Below are 18,997 nucleotides of genomic sequence, written 5' to 3'. Positions count from 1 at the left end.
GTTTGTGTGTGTTTAAATGTGTGACTAATCTCCTGTAATGTCCAATTATAAGATTTTTATTTTATTATGAATACATTTTAGAAATGCTGTTCCACCAGTTCGATTAATATCAGTAAACTGTAGCAGTACTGAAGCAGAAGTTTTAAAGCAGCTTGCTTTGTAACACCTTCCCAGCATCTGAAATGTGGGACTGCAGCTTCAGCGCCCTGGGTGGAATTTAGAGACAGCATGATGATTTCAAAGGAAGCTTATTCAGCTGTAACAATCCGATGAGGAATTCAGTCTCAGGTGGTGGTGGAAGTTTGCAGTCGGTCTCTGAGCAAGAGGGGATTTTCTAACCTCTATTTATTTCCTTTAAGCTTCACTGCTTCTAACAAAAAATAATTTGCACATGTGCATTCGCAGATTCAAGATGTGTTTATTGTGTAAATACTGTATACATCATGTAGATAACTAATTGTAAACATGGGTTTAATGGCATTAAATAAAAAATACAGCAGTTATACTCACCTACTAACATTATTTAGAGGGATTATATTTTGAGAGCATCTTCTATGTTGATGCTGAAGGACAAAAACCACTTTGGATAAATAATGCATTTAAGAGAATCATTTGTTATGTTAAGTTGAAAGTGAAAATATATTATTATTATTATATTACAAAAAATTGACATTTCTTCTGTATTAGGAATACCAAATGCACAGTTCTTCCTTTAGTTTTGTAGGATGTACTTCTGAGAGCCTCTCCAGGTGGTCTGGTGTGGGTGAAAGTCACGATTATCTGCAGAACAGCAGCACTATCATTAACCTGTCAAAGTCATTGTGGTTGGAGTTATGTGAAGCATCACTATTCAATTACAGAAAATATCACGCTGTTATTACGCTGCGCTTCCAACTTTTGGAGGTCGCACGTGATATGATATCAGACGTGAGGATTTTCTAGGCCCTGCAGGGAAGTTCCTCAGCTTTCAGCTGGTGAATGGGTCTATCACGAAACTCTTCTGGGCTAATGCACCGAAGTCTTTGCAGAGGCGAATGATTAGCCCTTGTCTGGGCTACGTAATGTACCAGCGAGTTGATACTGCAGTCACATTTCCATGGGTTATCGTGTAGATACACCTCCTTCAACCCTGAATCAATCAGAGATTTGAATAACATGTTACACTTAACAGATAAGAATAAAAAAGGAAATGTTTTCATGTTTTTGACCAAACAATACAGAATTTTTTGAGTCATCGTACCATGTTACATTCTATTTTTCTACTAGCAATTATGTTGACTGTAAAAATAATCTTGAGACACCTATATTCTGTTCTATTACATTGTGCTCCATCTAGATAAACGGAGAAGCATGTCTTATGGCAACACCCCCTAAGAAACAAGATTTGTGTTGAAACAAGTGTCGGGGAATCTGAAACCAGCCTAATAATATAGTGTTTCCTTAGAACTGATAGTCAGCTAGGGCGTCATATACTGACACTTTTGACATTTCGTCTACAATACATCGAACGCACATGGCACCCTTTAGCGTCAATATGACATGCACAGAGCTTTGTTCGGTTATGGGTAGGTTTAGGTCTGGGTCTGGGGTAGGGTTAGGGTTAGACCGCTAGGAGGCGCCTTCTGGCCCATATCTATCTGCGTCTCATATTGACGCTAAAGGGTGCCATGTGCGTTCGATGTAGACGAAATGTCAAAAGCGTCAGTATATGACGCCTTGGGATGAGAACGGGCTGGGTCATTCAGGCAACCCACCAACTAGTCGATTTTAAAAATCCTAATTCTTACCTTGCATGTTGGCTAGCATGTTGCCATCAATGGCATGAAGTCGATTCCCACTTAAGCCCACATGAGTAAGTTTAGGTGTGTGGCGGAACACGTCAGCTGGCAGGCTCTCAATTTCATTCTTTCTGATATACAGCTCCTGCAGGTTGGAAAGACCTTCTAGTGTGGACGCGTTAAGTGTGGAGAGCAAATTGTTGTCCAGTACCAGCATCTCAAGACCAATCAAGGGCTCAAAGGTCCCAGCTTGAATATTCGTCAGCTTGTTGTTGTCCAAGTTGAGAAAAAGCAGCTCTTGAAGTCCAACAAAGGCTTTGGGCGAGATCCTCTGGATGCGGTTCAAGGCAAGGTCCAGAACTTTGAGGGCAATCAGAGGCTTGAATGCATTTGGAGGGAGGGCAGTGAGGGCGTTCAGGGGAAGATCCAGCTCTGAGAGGTTCCTCATGCCAATGAACATGTTAGGTTTCAGGCTAGCTATCTGATTCTGGCCCAGCATGAGAAAGCGTAGGTTTAGGAGGTCTTTGAAGCCCTTCACTGGAAGTTTAGACATTCGGTTTCCTTGCAGATTCAAAAGCATCAGTCGCTGGGCACCAGCAAATGCTTGAGGGTGTATTGATTTGATCGAGTTTCGCTCCAAGTTTACGCTCTCGATTTTTGGGACGGAGTTCAGGATGTTTTCTGGGAGGTCCTGCAGAAAATTTTCACCTTGAAAATAAATAAACAAAAGGAAGCAAAAGAGGAGGGTTTAATTGGCGGTGCTGAAGCAAAAATCACTATGTTAGGGTTAAGAACTTGAGTGCAACAGTCAGGTCCCAGAAGTAAAATTCCCAATCATTTTCTCCAAAGGGGAATTGATTTTTAACAATAACTGACCATTAAAAACTGAACAGCAAGGTTGTAAAATGATGGTATGCTTTTGTTGAAGCAATCAGCCTGCATTATTTCAGCATGTTTAACCTGTTCCTGGTGAAAAACTACATTACCCATGATTCTGCAAAGATTTTGAATAAGAAACCTGTACTTTATCTAGGGATGCAACCTTGCTTAATAATAGTATTAATTAAAAAATTTTTTTTTAAACATACAGATCCCAAAACTTTGAATGTTAGTGTACATACACGTGGTATTCTGGATAACAAATTTTGAACAGGTAAGCAGTGAATTAAGGTTACATGAAGATCCATGCACTGTTACTGAGAACGTTCCTGCTCACCCATTTTTAGGATCCATGAGTCCAGAGGGAGTTTGGGTGGGATGCTCTGAAGCCCCCTCTTTTGACAGTTGACTTCAGTCTTTTCCGGACTGGATTTCTGGCTGCATTTACAATCACTGGGGCAGTTTTCCACGGCCTCTGCAACCCACAGCCATAGCACGGCTAACCCTGCAACCAGCTTCATATCCCTGAAAACACGCAGAGCCAGTGATTTAATTATGTCACGAAGGACAATATAATCCTACTGAAAAGAGCATTAGGGGTATTACTGCAAAAAGAACCCCACACATTGCCGGACATACTGTTTGTGTTAGATGCAAATTACTAATACAGACTTACCTTGTGACCAGATGCTTAATGGACTTCTAAATCCAACGCTGCTTTTATACGCAAAGCTGGTAGCCGCTCTGAGCTCGGATGAAGTCTGAAATGAGCCGAAATGTTTGCCCCTCCAGCAAAGTGTGAGCTCTGTAAAACTCCCAGCACAGCACGTTGGTGAGAAAAATGACATGCACAGATCATGACAGGTTTCCCTGCCAAATGAACTCCTGCGTCCCTAGAGAAAAATCTGCGGGCATGCGTTTTTGCGTAGGTGTGTGAATTCACAGGGCACCTTATGCACGGCTTTGATTGTTTAACTTGGCACAGGTACGGTCTGGTTCACGGCAGATTGATGTCACTGTTATATCAGTGAGCACACGTGATAATAGGGCAGGTCGATGAGCACAAGTGATCGGTTCGGGCGGCACAATCACTCAGCCTTCAGAGAGCCTGCTGAGCTGATAAGGACAAGGACCTTATACAGCTTTCCCCTTGGGCTTTTCTTGGCATTGTCCGCCAGGATTAACAGTAAGAACGAGTCACAGTTTCTCAGTTTCTCGCGAGCATCATCAGTGTCACTCTTGTTTTCACGGCCCCAACGCTTCGAAAGAGGAGGGCTGGCTGGCCGCAGGAAACGCACAAACCTCCAGAGATGTTATTATAGCTGCGTCTTTAAGTTTGACGTGTCTGCTCACCGAGATGATTTTATTGCGCGATAAAGACGAAAGCTCTTTCAAGGCCCGCCAACAGCAACCGAATATGCAAGCCATCTGGAGCAGCATAATTAGAATTTTCTCCAGCACCAAGCTGAGAAAAACCGACGCACCACCTCTAGCCACCCAAAAAGAGGAGCAGTCAGAGCTGATAAAAAAAACGCTTGCGTGATTCTGATTAATAGGAATGTGTTAATGCTGCATCTGCTCTTTAACAATTATTCATTTCTGTATCAAGTAAACAAACAAAACACCACAACACAAACAGCTAGAAAAATCAAAGTGCATTTCATGCTCGCTTTTACTGTGTTTGTGAAAAAGCCATACACGCATACTTCTTTCAACATCAGTGAATCCCTTCCCACCCCCAATCAGATGGATGTATTGTTGCAATCTCAAATAGATTTTTCTACATGCTCTGTCACTGATGCCAAATAGTACCAAGACTGGACAAATTCCTGTAATTTCCAGTGCTGTAATAAATTGCAAATGGAGTCAATCAACCGCAGCAGGCTGCAGACAAGAACTCCGGCTGAGGACAAAACCACATTTTACTAGAGGTCATGTACGTTCTCAGATTTATGTCCTTCCCCAATGCCCAGACTCTTAAAAATGCCCATCTTTCTCTGAATGAGAGGAAACAATGGGCATCCTTTTAAATCAGTCCCTGGCGACTTAATGTACTCAGCTTGGAATAAACACAGTTGAGTACATTTTTGAACGGACACAGATTGGATTTCACATGATACAACAATATTTGACTTTGATCAAATGGTTGTTTATAAAGTCACAAAAATCATGAGTTCGAATTTGCCAAACTCACAGGAAATTGTCTTTGGAAAGAAGAAAAGTCTAATTTGAAAGTGAGAAGAGCTTCACACAGATCCAGGCTAACAGATGTTGCCTGTAATAAAGCACAATTTAGCATGACACTAAAACCAATTAGCTTTCTAATGTGCACGTTCATGGGTACTTCATTTGTTGCGCATTGGCCAAGGAATGAAATGGTTTCATGCATCAGTCACTTTGTAATTTCCCTTGATGAGGGAAGTGATACTCTGACACTAGATCCTTCACCCCAGGAGCCTAAAATAAACATTCTTATGCCAGCTGACCCATCACAGAGCAAACCTTACATCAATTGTACATCACATTGCTGACATCTAGTGCTAGACTGTAGCTAATGCATAAGAATATCACTGATGAGTCTTGGGGCTTGTGCCAATACCCACAATTGGAGTCTTGGTGGTCACTTGAGAGCGCGAGGACGAAACAGAAAGAAAGTGTGCAGGACTTCCGAGGCTACACCCTTCGAAGGCCGTGAAGGTCAGACAGAGCTTTGTTAAATGGGATGGCCTATAGCCTACGGAGGACTGTTCTTGTTGCCTAGCAACTGTGGTGGGTGAGTGGCAATAACGTTTGTACTGGACTTTTTTGAAAGTTATATTAAACTATTTGAAAACAAAACAGGGTTCACAAATTGTCTAAAGTTCTCCATTTCTGTATAAATAAAAGAGTATAAACTATATATAACTGCAGCTTAGTTGGATATAAGTAAATACTTGAACTGCTTTAAAAAATATATAATAATTGTATATGTGTCATTAGATATTTGAGTAAGCTGAAATGCTTGTTTTAATTCTGCAATTCTTCCAATGAAGAATTTCTCACTCTTTATCAGTAAATCTCACACTCAAGTTTTTGTTATCCTCATTGCTATAGCTTACCAAGTCAATTAATTTAGAAGGCCACCAAATGGGAAAAAAATTTACAAGGTCAATGAAACATTTAAAGCAATATATATATACATTTTATTATTACCGTCATATTTTACTAAAACATTTTTGTTGGATCTCAAGATTATAACGCTAACAGTGGGTAGTTTGTGGGAATTCCTAAAAGTTTATAAAAGTGTGCTATTTTTAACCTAAAATGAGAAAGTAGGCTATGCTTTCATTCTACTTTTGGTGTACTTCTCAGAAAAATACTTAAAATGACACTATATGGGCTATATGACATTTACAAATAGTCTAAAAATATGGAAAAGAAATAGAACATTTAATGTATTTTGTGACAACAAATTCTTTTGATAACACATTTATCAGTTACAAGTCATTTGACCAGAGAGAGTGGAGTTATTGACAGGAAAAAAGTGGAATAAAAAGAGGATGGTAAAAGATAGACTAACAACTACAGTAGGAAACAAATCAGACTCAACAGTCAAATGCAACTTGAAATATCTACAAAACATCTACTAACCTATAATAATAATAATAATAATAATAAAAAAAAAAATCTGTCATCTGTACATTTCATTTTGCAGTAAGACATGGCAATCTGTTTGTCTAGAGTGGTTTAATTAATAATGGGTATTAAAAATGGCATTTTTACAGAAATTGCTGGTCAGGATAAACAAAATTGAACATTCTAAAATTTAACCAGATAAATAACATTGTACAATGCTTCTTTTCACTGTGATTAAGTAACAGCTCATCTTACTTATAAACACTTAAAACTCTCATTAGGACAAATATGCCCACAAGTGATATACTTGCATAAAACATATGCAAAAGTAATAAGTTAAGAAAAGCCTTACATAACACATTCACAGTTGAGCATTGTCATTTTAAATTAAAACCTTAATAAAAATGTAAAGAAGTTACGCTACCTTGTACAAGATTGAAGTTCAAAGCTCAAAGTTTTTGTTCACAGCACACAATTAAGAATTTGAAAAAGATACTGGGATACTTCACATAGTGCCTGAAACAAAAAAAGCAAATGTTTACAGGAAAATCTGAGGTAGCAAAGCCAAATTTTGTGAACTTTGGATAAAATAAAAGTCTTTTAGCATAGTGCATAATGCCTAAAATGCGAACCCTAACTAAATTTTTGTATTAAATATATACAGAAATTAAGAAAATATAGTTTTTTTTTCCTTCACAAATTGCTGGTCCTGAGAAAGAACATTACACATTTTCTTACTATACATATTAAAAACAATATCCCATCATACACAATATACAAAAGCATTACACAAATTGTCATTACAAAAGGTCAACGGTAAATAGCCAAGCAGACACTTTGACTGTGTATATGTGTACATAAGATGAGATGGCAAGTTACGGATTATGCAAAACAAGAAAAAAACAAAAAAGCACATCTGTACAACAATATACATTTTTAAGACATCAAGCTCTGAAAACTGAAGCAGGGTCCACAATCCGTAAACATTTTGTGACAAGGCAGAAAATTTGGTGCTCAATTGCGAAAAAAGTCAAATATTTAAAAAAGACAGCAAGCTGCTAACAACTCATTCCCAGTCTGATGTTCAATGTCATCCTGAGACATTTTATTTGCCCCGAGTGTCCATAACAGATTGAGTTCTCAGTATATCCCAGGGAAAATGCGGTACGGGACAGCTTTGCAGTACTCTTCCCACGCAGAGCCGTACTTTTTCCTGCACTGACGCTCGTCCCGTGCATTACGGTGCACCAGCAGAGCGATCAAGTAGATCAGGTAAAAGTACGGGATCAAATGGTTGAATCCTAAAGGAAAAGTCAGGGATAAAATGGTGGAATTGAGTCAAAACAGACTGATAAGAAAGCTTAATTTCATCAGAACGGTGAACGGAATCCGAATACTTACCACATGGTAGAGACCATGCCAAACCCATGATGATATCACCCAGGTAATTAGGATGACGGACGAACCCCCAGAGACCAGACACAATAAGACTCTTTCCAGTTGCAGTAGGAATAGTTTTCAGGTCTGATAAGATAAAGATAAAACTATTTTAGACCAAACAGTCTTAACAATTTATGTTTATTCTTTAGTTTTATCCGTTTTAAAACACTTACGAGACACTGCCGGGTCAGAAGGGTTTTTCCTGAAGGCAAACTTCTGAGAGTTGGCTTTCCGGAAAATGTAGTATCCAACTCCTGTTGGAGAAGTTAAAAAAAATTCAAGTTTAAAGTCTAAGCATATCAACTGTTCTTATTGGCTGAATTAGCATCTAAATGTACTTTATGGTGTAGATAAAGAAAAAATTGTGGGAAAATGTGTCAGAAACTGACCATTCATAGTGATGAGGGTAACAATCCAGAACACAGGGAGTTCGTTGGGATGGCTGACTAGATAATACGCTTGACAGGTGAATGTAAAGGGAACAAAAGCCAGATCTCCAAACGTCAACATAAATCCGAAACCATCGTAGACTATATCCATCATGGTCAGAAGTTTCTCCTGAAACACAGAGTGATTTAATTCGAATCAGTTCATGGTTTCCACAATGCATTAAGAAATAATTATGTTTGTTTTTGAAAACCCTCGTTGTACCTCATGCCAAAAACCATCAACAACCCACAGGAGCTGGAAGATGTTGACCAGGAGCATCGCTGGAGAGGGATTCTCGAGATTCTGGAGCTTCATTTCAGCGAGCAACATCGCAAAGTTAATCAATACCTGTGGAAACAAGCAAGAATCATGTTTCTTCTTTAACTGGTTAAAAAAAAGTACACTTTAATAAGGAAGAAAAGTTAAAGGAGAACTCCGGTCAATTTTAACATTGAGCTAATTTTTTTGTAAATTTGGAGTGCTGTCAGTACAGAGAACAACGACAAAAATCGGTGTTGCCTACACCGTGTTATCCTCTTTTTAAAATTTGCACCCTGCTGACTTCAATGGGGCAAGTTTTAAACCTGCTTTTAGTCTCTTAACATCCTTGATGTGTCATTACAAGTGCACAGCCAATGTGAGTGATTCCTTCGGAGTGAACGCGGGTCAATCTGACTGCAGTAGATGTGAAAGATATGAAGTCCATAGTAATCGATTGTCGAGTTCACGCGCGTGATCATAGGTACTAAACCAATGCGCGTGAACTCGACAATCGATTACTATGGACTTCGACCGAAAACAGGATGTAAATACAGGTATGTGCGCTGGCTGAAATAAACACCATTTTTATTCATATCTTTCACATCTACTGCAGTCAGATTCACCGTCTTCACTCCGAAGGAATCACTCACATGACCTGTGCACTTGTAATGACACAAGGATGTTAAGAGGCTAAAAGCAGGTTTAGTACTTGACCCATTGAAGTCAACAGGGTGCAAATTTTAAAAAGAGAATAACACAATGTAGGCAACACCGATTTTTGTCGTTGTTCTCTGTATTGACAGCACTCCAAATGTACAAAAAAATTAGCTCAATGTTAAAATTGAGCGGAGTTCTCCTTAAAGGAATCACTGATTTCATCTGGCAAATTGCAAAATTTTTACCACAAGAGGAAGCAAAAAACAATAACAATACTCACCCAACCCATGAGGCCTGGGCGCATTTCACAGAAAAACTTGATATCGAAGTTTTTGATGCGGGGATTTAACTCTCTGCCCATGAAGAAATCATAAATGATGTAGCCTAGAGGAATAAAAAGAATAATCTTTTAAATCTATTAACTTTACCTGACATATAAATGTCAGGTACATATAAATCCTTCCTTGCAATCTGTATAAAATGATTTTATTAGAAGGCTTATCTAGTAATCATAAACAACTATGACTGGTCTATTTTAACAAGCACTGAGGAAAGTAACAGGAAATACATGTCAACTCTGTCTGGATGATCATTTGAATCTGAAAATGGGTATGAGAACCTTTAAAAGCCATAGAAGTGAAAATACTCTGAGCCAAAATGGGAAAAGTCAGTACACACAGCTTGATCTCACACTATTCGTCTTACCAGAGTTCCCTCCAGGAGCGAGCTCGTCCTCAGACGCCCAGCGGGAGCGGACGAACAGATAGACGCTGAGAAGAGTGGCGATGAGCAGGGCCGAAGTGCAGAACTGCAGGAAGTGAGCATGGATGTAGCTGAGATCCACCTCCTGGTACACGGCAACACCTACTGCCACAGCCGTGAGGAGGAGTGCATAGAAACCTGACGGAAAACAGAAGCTGAGATCGTCAAACAGCTCGCTCACAAATATAGAGTAGTGAAGATTTTAAAACCAAACTGAAATAAGCTTCATTTTAAGGTTTTTCAATCAATGCCAAAACAAAAACTCAATTTCATTAACATTAAAATGTATCAACATTGAAGACTGACCATTAATCCTATATTTCAAGGTTTTCCCGTTCTTGAGAGGCATTCCTTCAACGAGCTGTAAAAAATAAAAAATAAATTAAAGCTAAATAGAAATATAAAACAGTAATAAAAATGACAAAAGCACATGCACAAAACTGAAAATATAACTATAAAAACTAATTTTAAATTTTAATAAACACTATAATAGTATATGAATAATACTAAAATAACATTGGTATAGTGCTGTCATGTTTGATAAAAACAAGCTTATCATATTAATCTTAGAATTCTGCATCATACAAAGGATTTTCCTAATATTTCAATCATAATGACTAAAATCATGATATGAGTAATTTTATATTACAGTAATCCCCAAATGTTTTATATATTGCATAACCATGTAGTTAGGGATGCACATATATGAAAAATTGATATATACTGATAATTCTTTATTTGAAAGCTGATAACCGATATGTTGGCCGATAAATCTAAATCCAATTTTTTTTTTTAATAATTTTTGAAAGCCTGATTACACAATCAGGGACACAATCAAAATTGATTCATAACAAACAAATCTGACAAAAAAGTCTGACAAAGAGCTGTTTTATAAAGGTAATTGCAAGTTTAAATCTCGCAATTCTGATATGAACTTGCAATTGCAAGAAAAAAGCAACTGCGTGTTATAAAGTCAGAAGTGCAATATATAAACCCGCACTCTCTATAGACTTTTTTTTCCACAATTGCGACTATATCACGAAATTCTGACTTTTTCTCATAATTGCGTGATGTAAAGTCGCAATTGTGAGATATAAACTCGCAATTCGGAGAAAAAAGTATTTTCCCCCCAGAATTAGACTTTATAAATCCCAATTACAAAAGTCAGAATTGCGAGTTTATAATATTAAATTATTGCTAGGCAACCAGGTCCTTATTGTTTCATAAAAACCCAGAATCATCTTGAAATAATCTGTTAGTTTAACCTCAAACTCAGGGAAAAGCACTGCAATTTTTAGATCCTATCATAATTACCCTTAAGCTGCTGGAAACGAAACCAGATGTTTTCCAGAGAGGCTCTCTATCAGCATGCCACCTCTAGTGATTAATCTAATCTAGCCTGCTTCACTGCAACTAACAGGCAAAGCAGAAACAAGAGCCACAGAGTTATGTGGTCATGTGCCTAAACCCGGGTCACGGGGAGTCATGTGATTGGGGACCGTACCTTTCCGACAGGGAGCAGGGAGAGGAAGGCCTGGAAGAGAAGCCAGAGCAGGACGATGCCAAAGACCTGAATGTCCCAGAGAGACTGAAGGGTAGGAAGCTCAAGAGGAAAGCTCTGGAGACTGGCATCCTTCTGCCCACCGAGAATGAGCAGCACAAACACAGCCACGGGCAAGAGAAACATCAGGAAGAATACACCTGAAAGAGGAAAGGGGCTCCTTTATTATAGCCAATGATTTACCAATGATTTATTTTAAATATGCCAGAAAATAGGGGGAAATGCACAAAAATAATCAGAGAATTTCAGACAAGAAATTCTGGTTGCTTTACTGTAGACTTAATGTTTGCATTAAAAAAGGCCATATTCTACACTTTTTTTTTTAGCATTTTTTTTATTTTTAACTTTTGTTAGTTTCATGACATAATACAAGATAGATGTTGATAAAAATTGGTAAAAGCCATTTTAAAATGTGCTGGTAAACATTTTGCCCCAAAGATGTGTGCTGCGAATATCTACACAGTACAAAAGTACATTAAATCACTGACAAGACTCACCAACTCTTCCACCAAACTCCAGATCAGTTGTCTTGATGGCAGCAGGTGTTTTAGTTTGCGATAATGCCTCTGTCTCTTCCTTTTTCTCCATCTCTACTTCCTTGCCATCGCCCTGGTCCTTCCTGCGCCGTAGATTGTAGCGTCCACCTGCCTGGTTCTCTGATTCAGTCTCTGTCTTCTGCTGAACATTACAATAAGTCAAGACAAGACAGCATAACTAACTAATATCGCGCGTGCGCACAAAACAGCAAGCCAGAATACAGTTTTCTTTCGAGCTTGAACGAACAATAACACACACAATTATGCCAAAATGTCTTTTTGTCGAGTATCTTCATAACATAAGAGTAGTCTTATGATGAACGTGAAGAGTTGTTGTGACTCGTGAGAGAATGAGCCGCGTGTGAGATCCGCGTTTCTGACAGCAGCGGCTGGTCTTAAAGGGACAGTACACAGTAGCCACTAATTATATCTGTCGCTAAAGTTAATCAAAGAACAAAGGGAACAGAGAAAAACACTCACTGCTCTTAACTAAAGAACTTTTGTCTTTAGGCAGATTATCACTAATCTGTGTGTGCATTTATTTTCCTTGAGAACCAAGCAAGTTGACTCATGAAACCATTTGTTTATTATATTGCATATCGCAATCGCAATATTGACCTCAATTATCGCAATATGACATTTTCCCCAAATCGTGCAGCCCTAATATTAAGCAAGCAACACAACTGTTTTCAACATCGATAATAATAATACTAGAATGATTTCTGAAGGATCATGTAACACTGAAGACTGGAGAAATGGATGCTGAAAATTCAGCTTTGCATCACAGGAATAAATGGCATTTTGTCCTATTATGCTTTTTCATTTTTTCAACTTTAGTTAGTGTGTAATGTTCCTTTTCGAGAATAAAAAAGTGTTTTTGTGATCGATTACTGTTTGTATAACCAGTTTTCCGACATGATTAAATGGGGATAACATCGTATCTATAATGTATAAGTAAAACATACCACTCTGAAACATCCTGTGAAATCCGTGCTTGCAAAGTCCGTGCATGTAATCTGTTCTGCACTGTCCTCTTGTTAGTGTTTCGAAATTGCCGCCATCCTTTATATTTACACTAGAGAAAAACGCAGTTATGGAGGGGCGGGACATTTCCCGAACACGTGCTAAGCGCTGCCAATCACAACAACCTGGGCCAGCTAACCAACCACAGCACATTTTGTATTTCGGAAGGGGCTTCATCGAAAACGACGCGCTCGGGACAGACTGGGAAGAGAGGAGCAGTAATAATGTAAAATATGTGAAAAATAATGCGTTTTTTGAACAATCAAGCATGAAAACATATTCTAGTACACCCCAAAATCAAGACTTTGTTAAAGGGCATAATAGGACACCTTAAAAACAGTTAAAATTGCAACAATAAATAACTGCAGCCCTGGTAAACACAAAAGACTTCTTTCAAAAACATTTTACAAACCCCAAACTTTTGAACTGTAGTGTTCATGTGTTACTGTCCCCTTAAAACCACTGCTTCCCAATTTGAGAAACTCTAGAGTCAATAAAATAAAAGTATGCGTGTCATGCTTTGACTCAATGTTTCAGTGGCACCTGATCTCACTGTCAGTCTAAGTCAAGAAATGTTACAATTTTGTGACCGCACAACTGTAAGGGTAAAGCAGTAGGGTCATGCTTTGTAAAGTCCATTCGATTGTCCCATGAGGAGAAACATGCTGAAAAACGTGAGGGTATGATTAAACAGAAACCGCAGTCAGCTTTAGCTTTGTGTGGACAACTAAATGGGCTCCTGTCACACATGAGAGGCACAACATGCATGCATCATGACATTCCAACCTTCACTAGACCAGTTTCTAACATATAGACCCATACCTCAGTGATTGTGGAAGCTGTATTATCTGTATTATTTTCTTCTTTCTTCTCATGTTTGCTGTTGCTATTGTTCTCATGTTTCATCGGCTGAGACAGATGACAGTCAAGCACACGTGAGGTGAACCCATGAGGAAAGACAAATAAGATAACAGCATTAAAAGGATTGGGTTAATGGCTCTGAATTAGATTAAACTCCTATACTTAAAATCAACACAAGAATGCCATCACATGAATAAAACAGATTTTAAAATACATTCAAATAGAACAAAAATATTTTAAATTGCAGTAATATTTCACAATTTTACTGTTTTCTTAAATAAATGCATCCTGGTGAGAATAAAATACTTCTTTGAAAAAGAGACTATAGAGTGTGTGTGAATCTGAACATCCTGGGTTAGATAGATCATGCAAAGAGAAAGAAAGACCGAAATAAAGCGAGCATGTGTTTGTCCTAACAAATGAGTGTCCTTACCACGGGTGTGAGTCGGACCTCCAGCACTTCTTTGAGTTTTTCCCTGCGCACTTGCACATCTGTGGTGCGAGAGGAAGATCGACGGGACGTCCTAGCAGGGGAACGGGAGCGACTACGTCGTGGGCGGCCCGGTGAGCGAGAGCGGGATCTGGACCGAGAGCGTGTAACACCCTGTTTAAATACGGTCATGCTCTGCAATAAAGAAAACAATATCCACAAGACACTGCAAGTTAAGTTCAGTTAAATCTCTATTTAACTGCTATTTTCAGAGGCATGGATTAGAACCTAGAAATTAATAAAGCTTTAGGAATTTTTAAACCTTTGAAGAAATATTATTACATTAAGAAACATTCTGCTCACTTTCTAGGTCACTAAAGTAATCACATTAGAAAATGTGTCTTTGATCAAGTGAACTCATTTGTACAGATGGTCATATGTTTTGGCTCTAATTGTGGGCTAGCACAAGAAGCCATTTGAATCATTCTCAAATCATGCTGGAGAACATGTCAGAGAGAGGTTTCATACCGTGATGTCAGATTCCTTCAGCTCCAGCTCAGTACCATCTTTGTAGATGACGGTGTAGAGCCGAGTCTTGTTGTCGTAACTCAGTACCTTGACCTCATAATAAAGGCTACTGCCAGGCCAGCGGCCCATTACAGTATCTCCATTTTGAAACCTTGTAGCCGGCATTCTCGTTTACCTACAAAACAATTAACACAAGATTACAGGTCTGCATCCCAACCAATTCACCATGTTTTTTTCCCACAGGAATCGGATTAGTATGATGACATTGTGCATTCTTATGGCCTTTCCAGTTTAACGAACTACTAAACATTAAACAACATAACAGTCTGGAAATGACATACTAGAAACTAAATGCTTCAACACTGACTTAATGATAGTATTATGCAGCACTGCAGCCCTTAAAGATGAAGTCAGTGTGTAACTTCTGTGCCAATAGCATCACCAAACTGATTTTTCAACTGGTTTAAGCATTCAGACAGGTCTTACAAGACAAAGTCTTTCACTGAACAGACAAACTAAATAAAAAAACATGGTGGGAACTTCAGATGCTAAAACAAAGTTTTGATGTAATCAAAATGCCACTATGTTTATATTTTTGGGAAATCTGACCCATGAATAGCTTACTTAAAGTTACATAGCACACATCAACTTTAAAAAACATAAGGCACACGAGCATGTGTGCTTCAAAACAAATTCTTTCTAGACCTATGAAATAAACTTTCTTTATAAACCTATGAGGGAAACACCAGAGTAGCTGCACATGGCCTGATGACAATGAAGCAGTGATGTCAGCTGCCATCTCAGAAGTGCTGATGGGTCTGAATTACACATCCACACTGTACTCTCTGCACCCGCACTATTGTTGAGCTCTCAATGGCCTTTATGAGAGGGATTCTACTATCACACAGGTAACAAGCTAACCAAAGAGATGACTTTTACTATCCAGCCACATAAACAATCCATAAAGAAAGAAAAATAGTAGCCTAATTACTAGTAATAGTATTGTTTCTACATACTCACACTTTTCTACTCAACCGGTTCTTTAATTTTGGATCAACAGATAATTTGCCCCATTTGGTGGGTCTTTCAAGCTTAAAAAAAACAAAACAAGATTTAAAAAAAGAAACAAGTTTGCAACTATTTTACTGCAATACACTTTGCATAAATAATAATAATGTATTCATAATGCAGATTTTTTTCATTGTTGCAGTCTAACGATTATGCTTTATTATTATCATATATTTGAACAATTTAAAAAACTATCACTTCACCACTGAAAGACAGTAAGGCTTGGTGCTGATTTAAAAAAAAAAATAGATGTTTAGAAATCCTTGCAAAGAAATTTTGTTGTAAGGACCAAAAACCACCATAACATGAAGCTTAGTTTCCTTACCACCAACACATTAATGATTTTAGCACTTAAGCAAGGCCAGACACATGTGCAAGTAAAAATCCCACTCACACATATAGAAGCATAGGCTATTTAGTAGAGTCAAGGCACACTCCGTTATAGGAAACACCCAAAAATTATTATTGAAACCACATGAAAAGTACAGCCCATAAAAACATAAGCCATCTATCCTAAACCATCTAATCCCATGAACACATTCCAGACATTCTTGAACCAAAACACACTGACACACACCCAACAGAGTTGAAGTCCAGCACTGCAGAAGTCCCATGTGCTTCCAGAGTTGAAGTGAAACTACAGAGCAAAAGATTTAAACTGAGTGAATGTGAGTGGGCGGGGTCTGCTGCCTTTTGTTATGCAAATGTAATGGCACAAGACACACGCGCGCTTTACTATCACTGCCAGCGGCTATTCAAATTAAAACTTACTACAGAAAATCTGACTTGTTTAAGTCAACAGTATGCCAGACACTGACCACATTTGTGAAATTTTAATTGCACATTTAAGTTACAGACCAACGAAATTCCTTAGCTTTGGCGGACTGAACATACATCCTGAAATATTTAGCCAAATACCAAAAAGTCTGTGAAATAAAGTATTATTGTGTTTATGTTTTGTGTTTTTCATGTGATACGGAGGCACACAGAGCATTCACGTGCTGTTCCTTTAACACAGCAAAAAGAATGACAGGAATGGAGGGAAAACGTCATGTATTCAAACCATTGTCAGTCCGCATGCGAGAGGCTCATAACACAGCAACATTAAATCACTATTAATAAACAACGAGTACAGAACCCAACTGTTATAATGAGCGAGTGGTGTATTTAACACATATTTAATGCCAAACCACAGTCAAAACACCATTAAAAGTAGTTATTTAGCGCAAAAGAGTGGAATGACTCGCTTGCAGTTTTGTATACAAAATAATGAAACCGAAAGGTCCAATATGAAGTAAGACATTAACTTAAACAGATATTAAAAACGAATGCAGAATTTAATTGTGGAGATAAAACATAACGTACGAGTTGTGTGGACGACAATAAATGCGCGCCGTGCCCAAGTTTCCTGTGTAAGTTAACGAGCCGGCTGGAAATCGAGTTATCATTCACATCCAACACCAAAACAATGATAAACAGCTTTATTTACAAAAATAATGAGTATAAGTGTTCGGTACATTATATGCAGAAAGTAGTGACTGTTAAAAGCAATATATTATGTTTACTTCATAAAGCAAGAGTTGCGGGCGGACCGAGCGCTGATCAAGTTCTGTACCGTTAACTACGCAGTCACAATAAAGGCATTTCCAGACAAAAACATTAAACATGAAAAGTGAATTCATTAAGATTTCTTACCTGCAATCGATCTTAATCTCCTAATAATAACTAAAGCTTCTCCACGGAACTTCATAAAATAAAGAATATTGTTTTAAAAACTGGCCCCCGCTTTGAATACGTTCCTCCCTCCGTGACCGCTCAACCTACCAGCGTCCTTGAGGGCGGGAAGCTCTGTGATTGGCTGTCATGTCCTGTTTTTAAATTTCTGAATTTTCTGATTGGACGGCGGAGAGGTTTGCGTGAGCGTTGATTGGAGACGAGGCATTTGAGTTCGAAGGGATTTGGGCTTTTACAAAATGGAGTCCTGTCTTGCAAGACAGTTGATAGTGAGATATGAGAGGAGACAGGACAGCCGACGTCATAGAGTGTGCTTCTACTGCGAAAAGTTTCTTGTAAATGTTAAATAAATATACTTCATTAATGTAATGTTTATTAAACTGGAATTGACGTTAATATAGTTGATTTTTCAGTAATGAAGTAAAGCAGTAATGCTTTTGAAATACATAAACTAATAACTTAAACGATACGTCTTAGAATCTGTTGGAAGTTTTCTGGTTTTAATTTTATTTGTTAGATTGATACTGATCATAAATGCTTTTAATCGCCCACTTCTGATTTATCGTGTTGATTGAAAGGTATTTCTATATTAAAACACAGAACCTTGTTTTGTCGATTTTGCTACTTGTATCTTGTCAATAGTAATTGTGGTAGCCTGCCTTAGAATACAACACTGAATAAGATGATCACTATAAAGTTTAGAGTGAAAACAACAGACGATTACATTTTAAAGTTATATATAGGTATACTGAGCTTTCAGCCTACAATTTTTAATCATGTGAACTTAACTAACATTGTGAAGTTTAAAGTAGATTTCAGTGATATAATTTACATTTGTACAAATATATTTCATTATTAAATTAGGTTGTTATGAGCAATAGAAATCTTATATTGAATGTAAGGTCTATAATTGCTACATAATATGATTCCAATATCTTTCTTTTCTTTTACAATAAACTGTGAATGTTAGCAGACTTATTGACCAATTAAACGTGTTTATCACAAACCAAACCAGCTTTTCTTAGGTTATGCTAAAGAGTAGGTGCACAGCAGATATAGTCTCACTCTGTTTCCGTTTTTGCAGAATTGCACTGCTACATATGACTTCAGGTGAACCGTAGCATTGCCTTTACATGCTTAGTCCTGGAGCTGTCTCAATTGGTGCATACTGGTGCTTGAACTGCTAGTAGCTGCGTTCTGGCCCAGTAAGACTGCACTGTAGCTGTTTAAGAGGAGTATGGTGTTCTATAACTATTCGTGGAACTCATCTTTAGTTGCAGTTTTATTTCAGTCCTGCCTTCTTCCTGTTTGCCACAACGGAACAGTGCAGCAGCAAACAGAAAAGCATCATTTGCTTTCGATGAGGTGTGAAAGTTGAAGTTATGTCATGTTAAAACAAGGTGCAAATGAGAAAGACAGTCAAATCGGCTTTCAA

The 18,997-nt window shown here is 38.1% G+C and overlaps 2 protein-coding genes across 5 annotated transcripts; both read right to left on the bottom strand.

Annotated features, from left to right (window-relative positions):
• Positions 1-938: 938 nt before the first annotated feature.
• On the bottom strand, positions 939-3,178 carry LOC308698230 (uncharacterized protein; the record flags this gene model as incomplete). Its single annotated transcript, XM_081378145.1, has 3 exons — positions 939-1,129; positions 1,788-2,486; positions 2,995-3,178. 3 exons carry the CDS (start codon positions 3,176-3,178, stop codon positions 939-941), a joined length of 1,074 nt encoding a protein of 357 aa, XP_081234271.1.
• A 2,889-nt stretch (positions 3,179-6,067) lies between these two features.
• lbr (lamin B receptor) lies at positions 6,068-17,656 on the bottom strand. 4 transcript variants are annotated; one of them, XM_081379642.1, is made up of 16 exons: positions 17,524-17,656; positions 16,406-16,465; positions 15,781-15,851; positions 14,761-14,935; positions 14,236-14,427; positions 13,764-13,850; positions 11,880-12,060; positions 11,326-11,522; positions 10,128-10,182; positions 9,765-9,959; positions 9,340-9,443; positions 8,364-8,489; positions 8,102-8,270; positions 7,886-7,966; positions 7,674-7,796; positions 6,372-7,573 (listed from the first exon to the last, which is right to left on the bottom strand). In XM_081379642.1, the coding sequence occupies exons 4-16, from the start codon at positions 14,923-14,925 to the stop codon at positions 7,413-7,415; spliced, it is 1,836 nt and encodes a 611-aa protein (XP_081235768.1). In that variant the 5' UTR covers positions 14,926-14,935; positions 15,781-15,851; positions 16,406-16,465; positions 17,524-17,656; the 3' UTR covers positions 6,372-7,412. The 4 variants fall into 4 exon arrangements, with proteins under 4 accessions (XP_081235767.1, XP_081235768.1, XP_081235769.1 ...); XM_081379641.1 differs by lacking the exons at positions 15,781-15,851; positions 16,406-16,465 and having other exon boundaries at positions 6,068-7,573; XM_081379643.1 differs by lacking the exons at positions 15,781-15,851; positions 16,406-16,465 and having other exon boundaries at positions 11,880-12,057.
• Positions 17,657-18,997: the final 1,341 nt, after the last annotated feature.

The sequence above is a fragment of the Scardinius erythrophthalmus genome (assembly GCF_964197995.2).
Source record: "Scardinius erythrophthalmus genome assembly, chromosome: 11".
NCBI classification, from domain to species: domain Eukaryota; kingdom Metazoa; phylum Chordata; class Actinopteri; order Cypriniformes; family Leuciscidae; genus Scardinius; species Scardinius erythrophthalmus.
Note: the sequence above shows the minus strand (reverse complement) of the source record. Positions and strands in the feature narration are given on the sequence as shown.

What these genes read in the sequence shown, in the direction of transcription:
- lbr (XM_081379641.1), bottom strand. Translation starts at nt 14,925, where the DNA reads ATGCCGGCTACAAGGTTTCAAAATGGAGATACTGTAATGGGCCGCTGG. An exon ending in CTTGAAATATAGGATTAATG is followed by an intron (nt 9,960 to 10,127) that starts GTCAGTCTTCAA and finishes GTTTTCCGTCAG; the next exon opens with GTTTCTATGCACTCCTCCTC. An exon ending in CGCTCCTGGAGGGAACTCTG is followed by an intron (nt 9,444 to 9,764) that starts GTAAGACGAATA and finishes TTATTCCTCTAG; the next exon opens with GCTACATCATTTATGATTTC.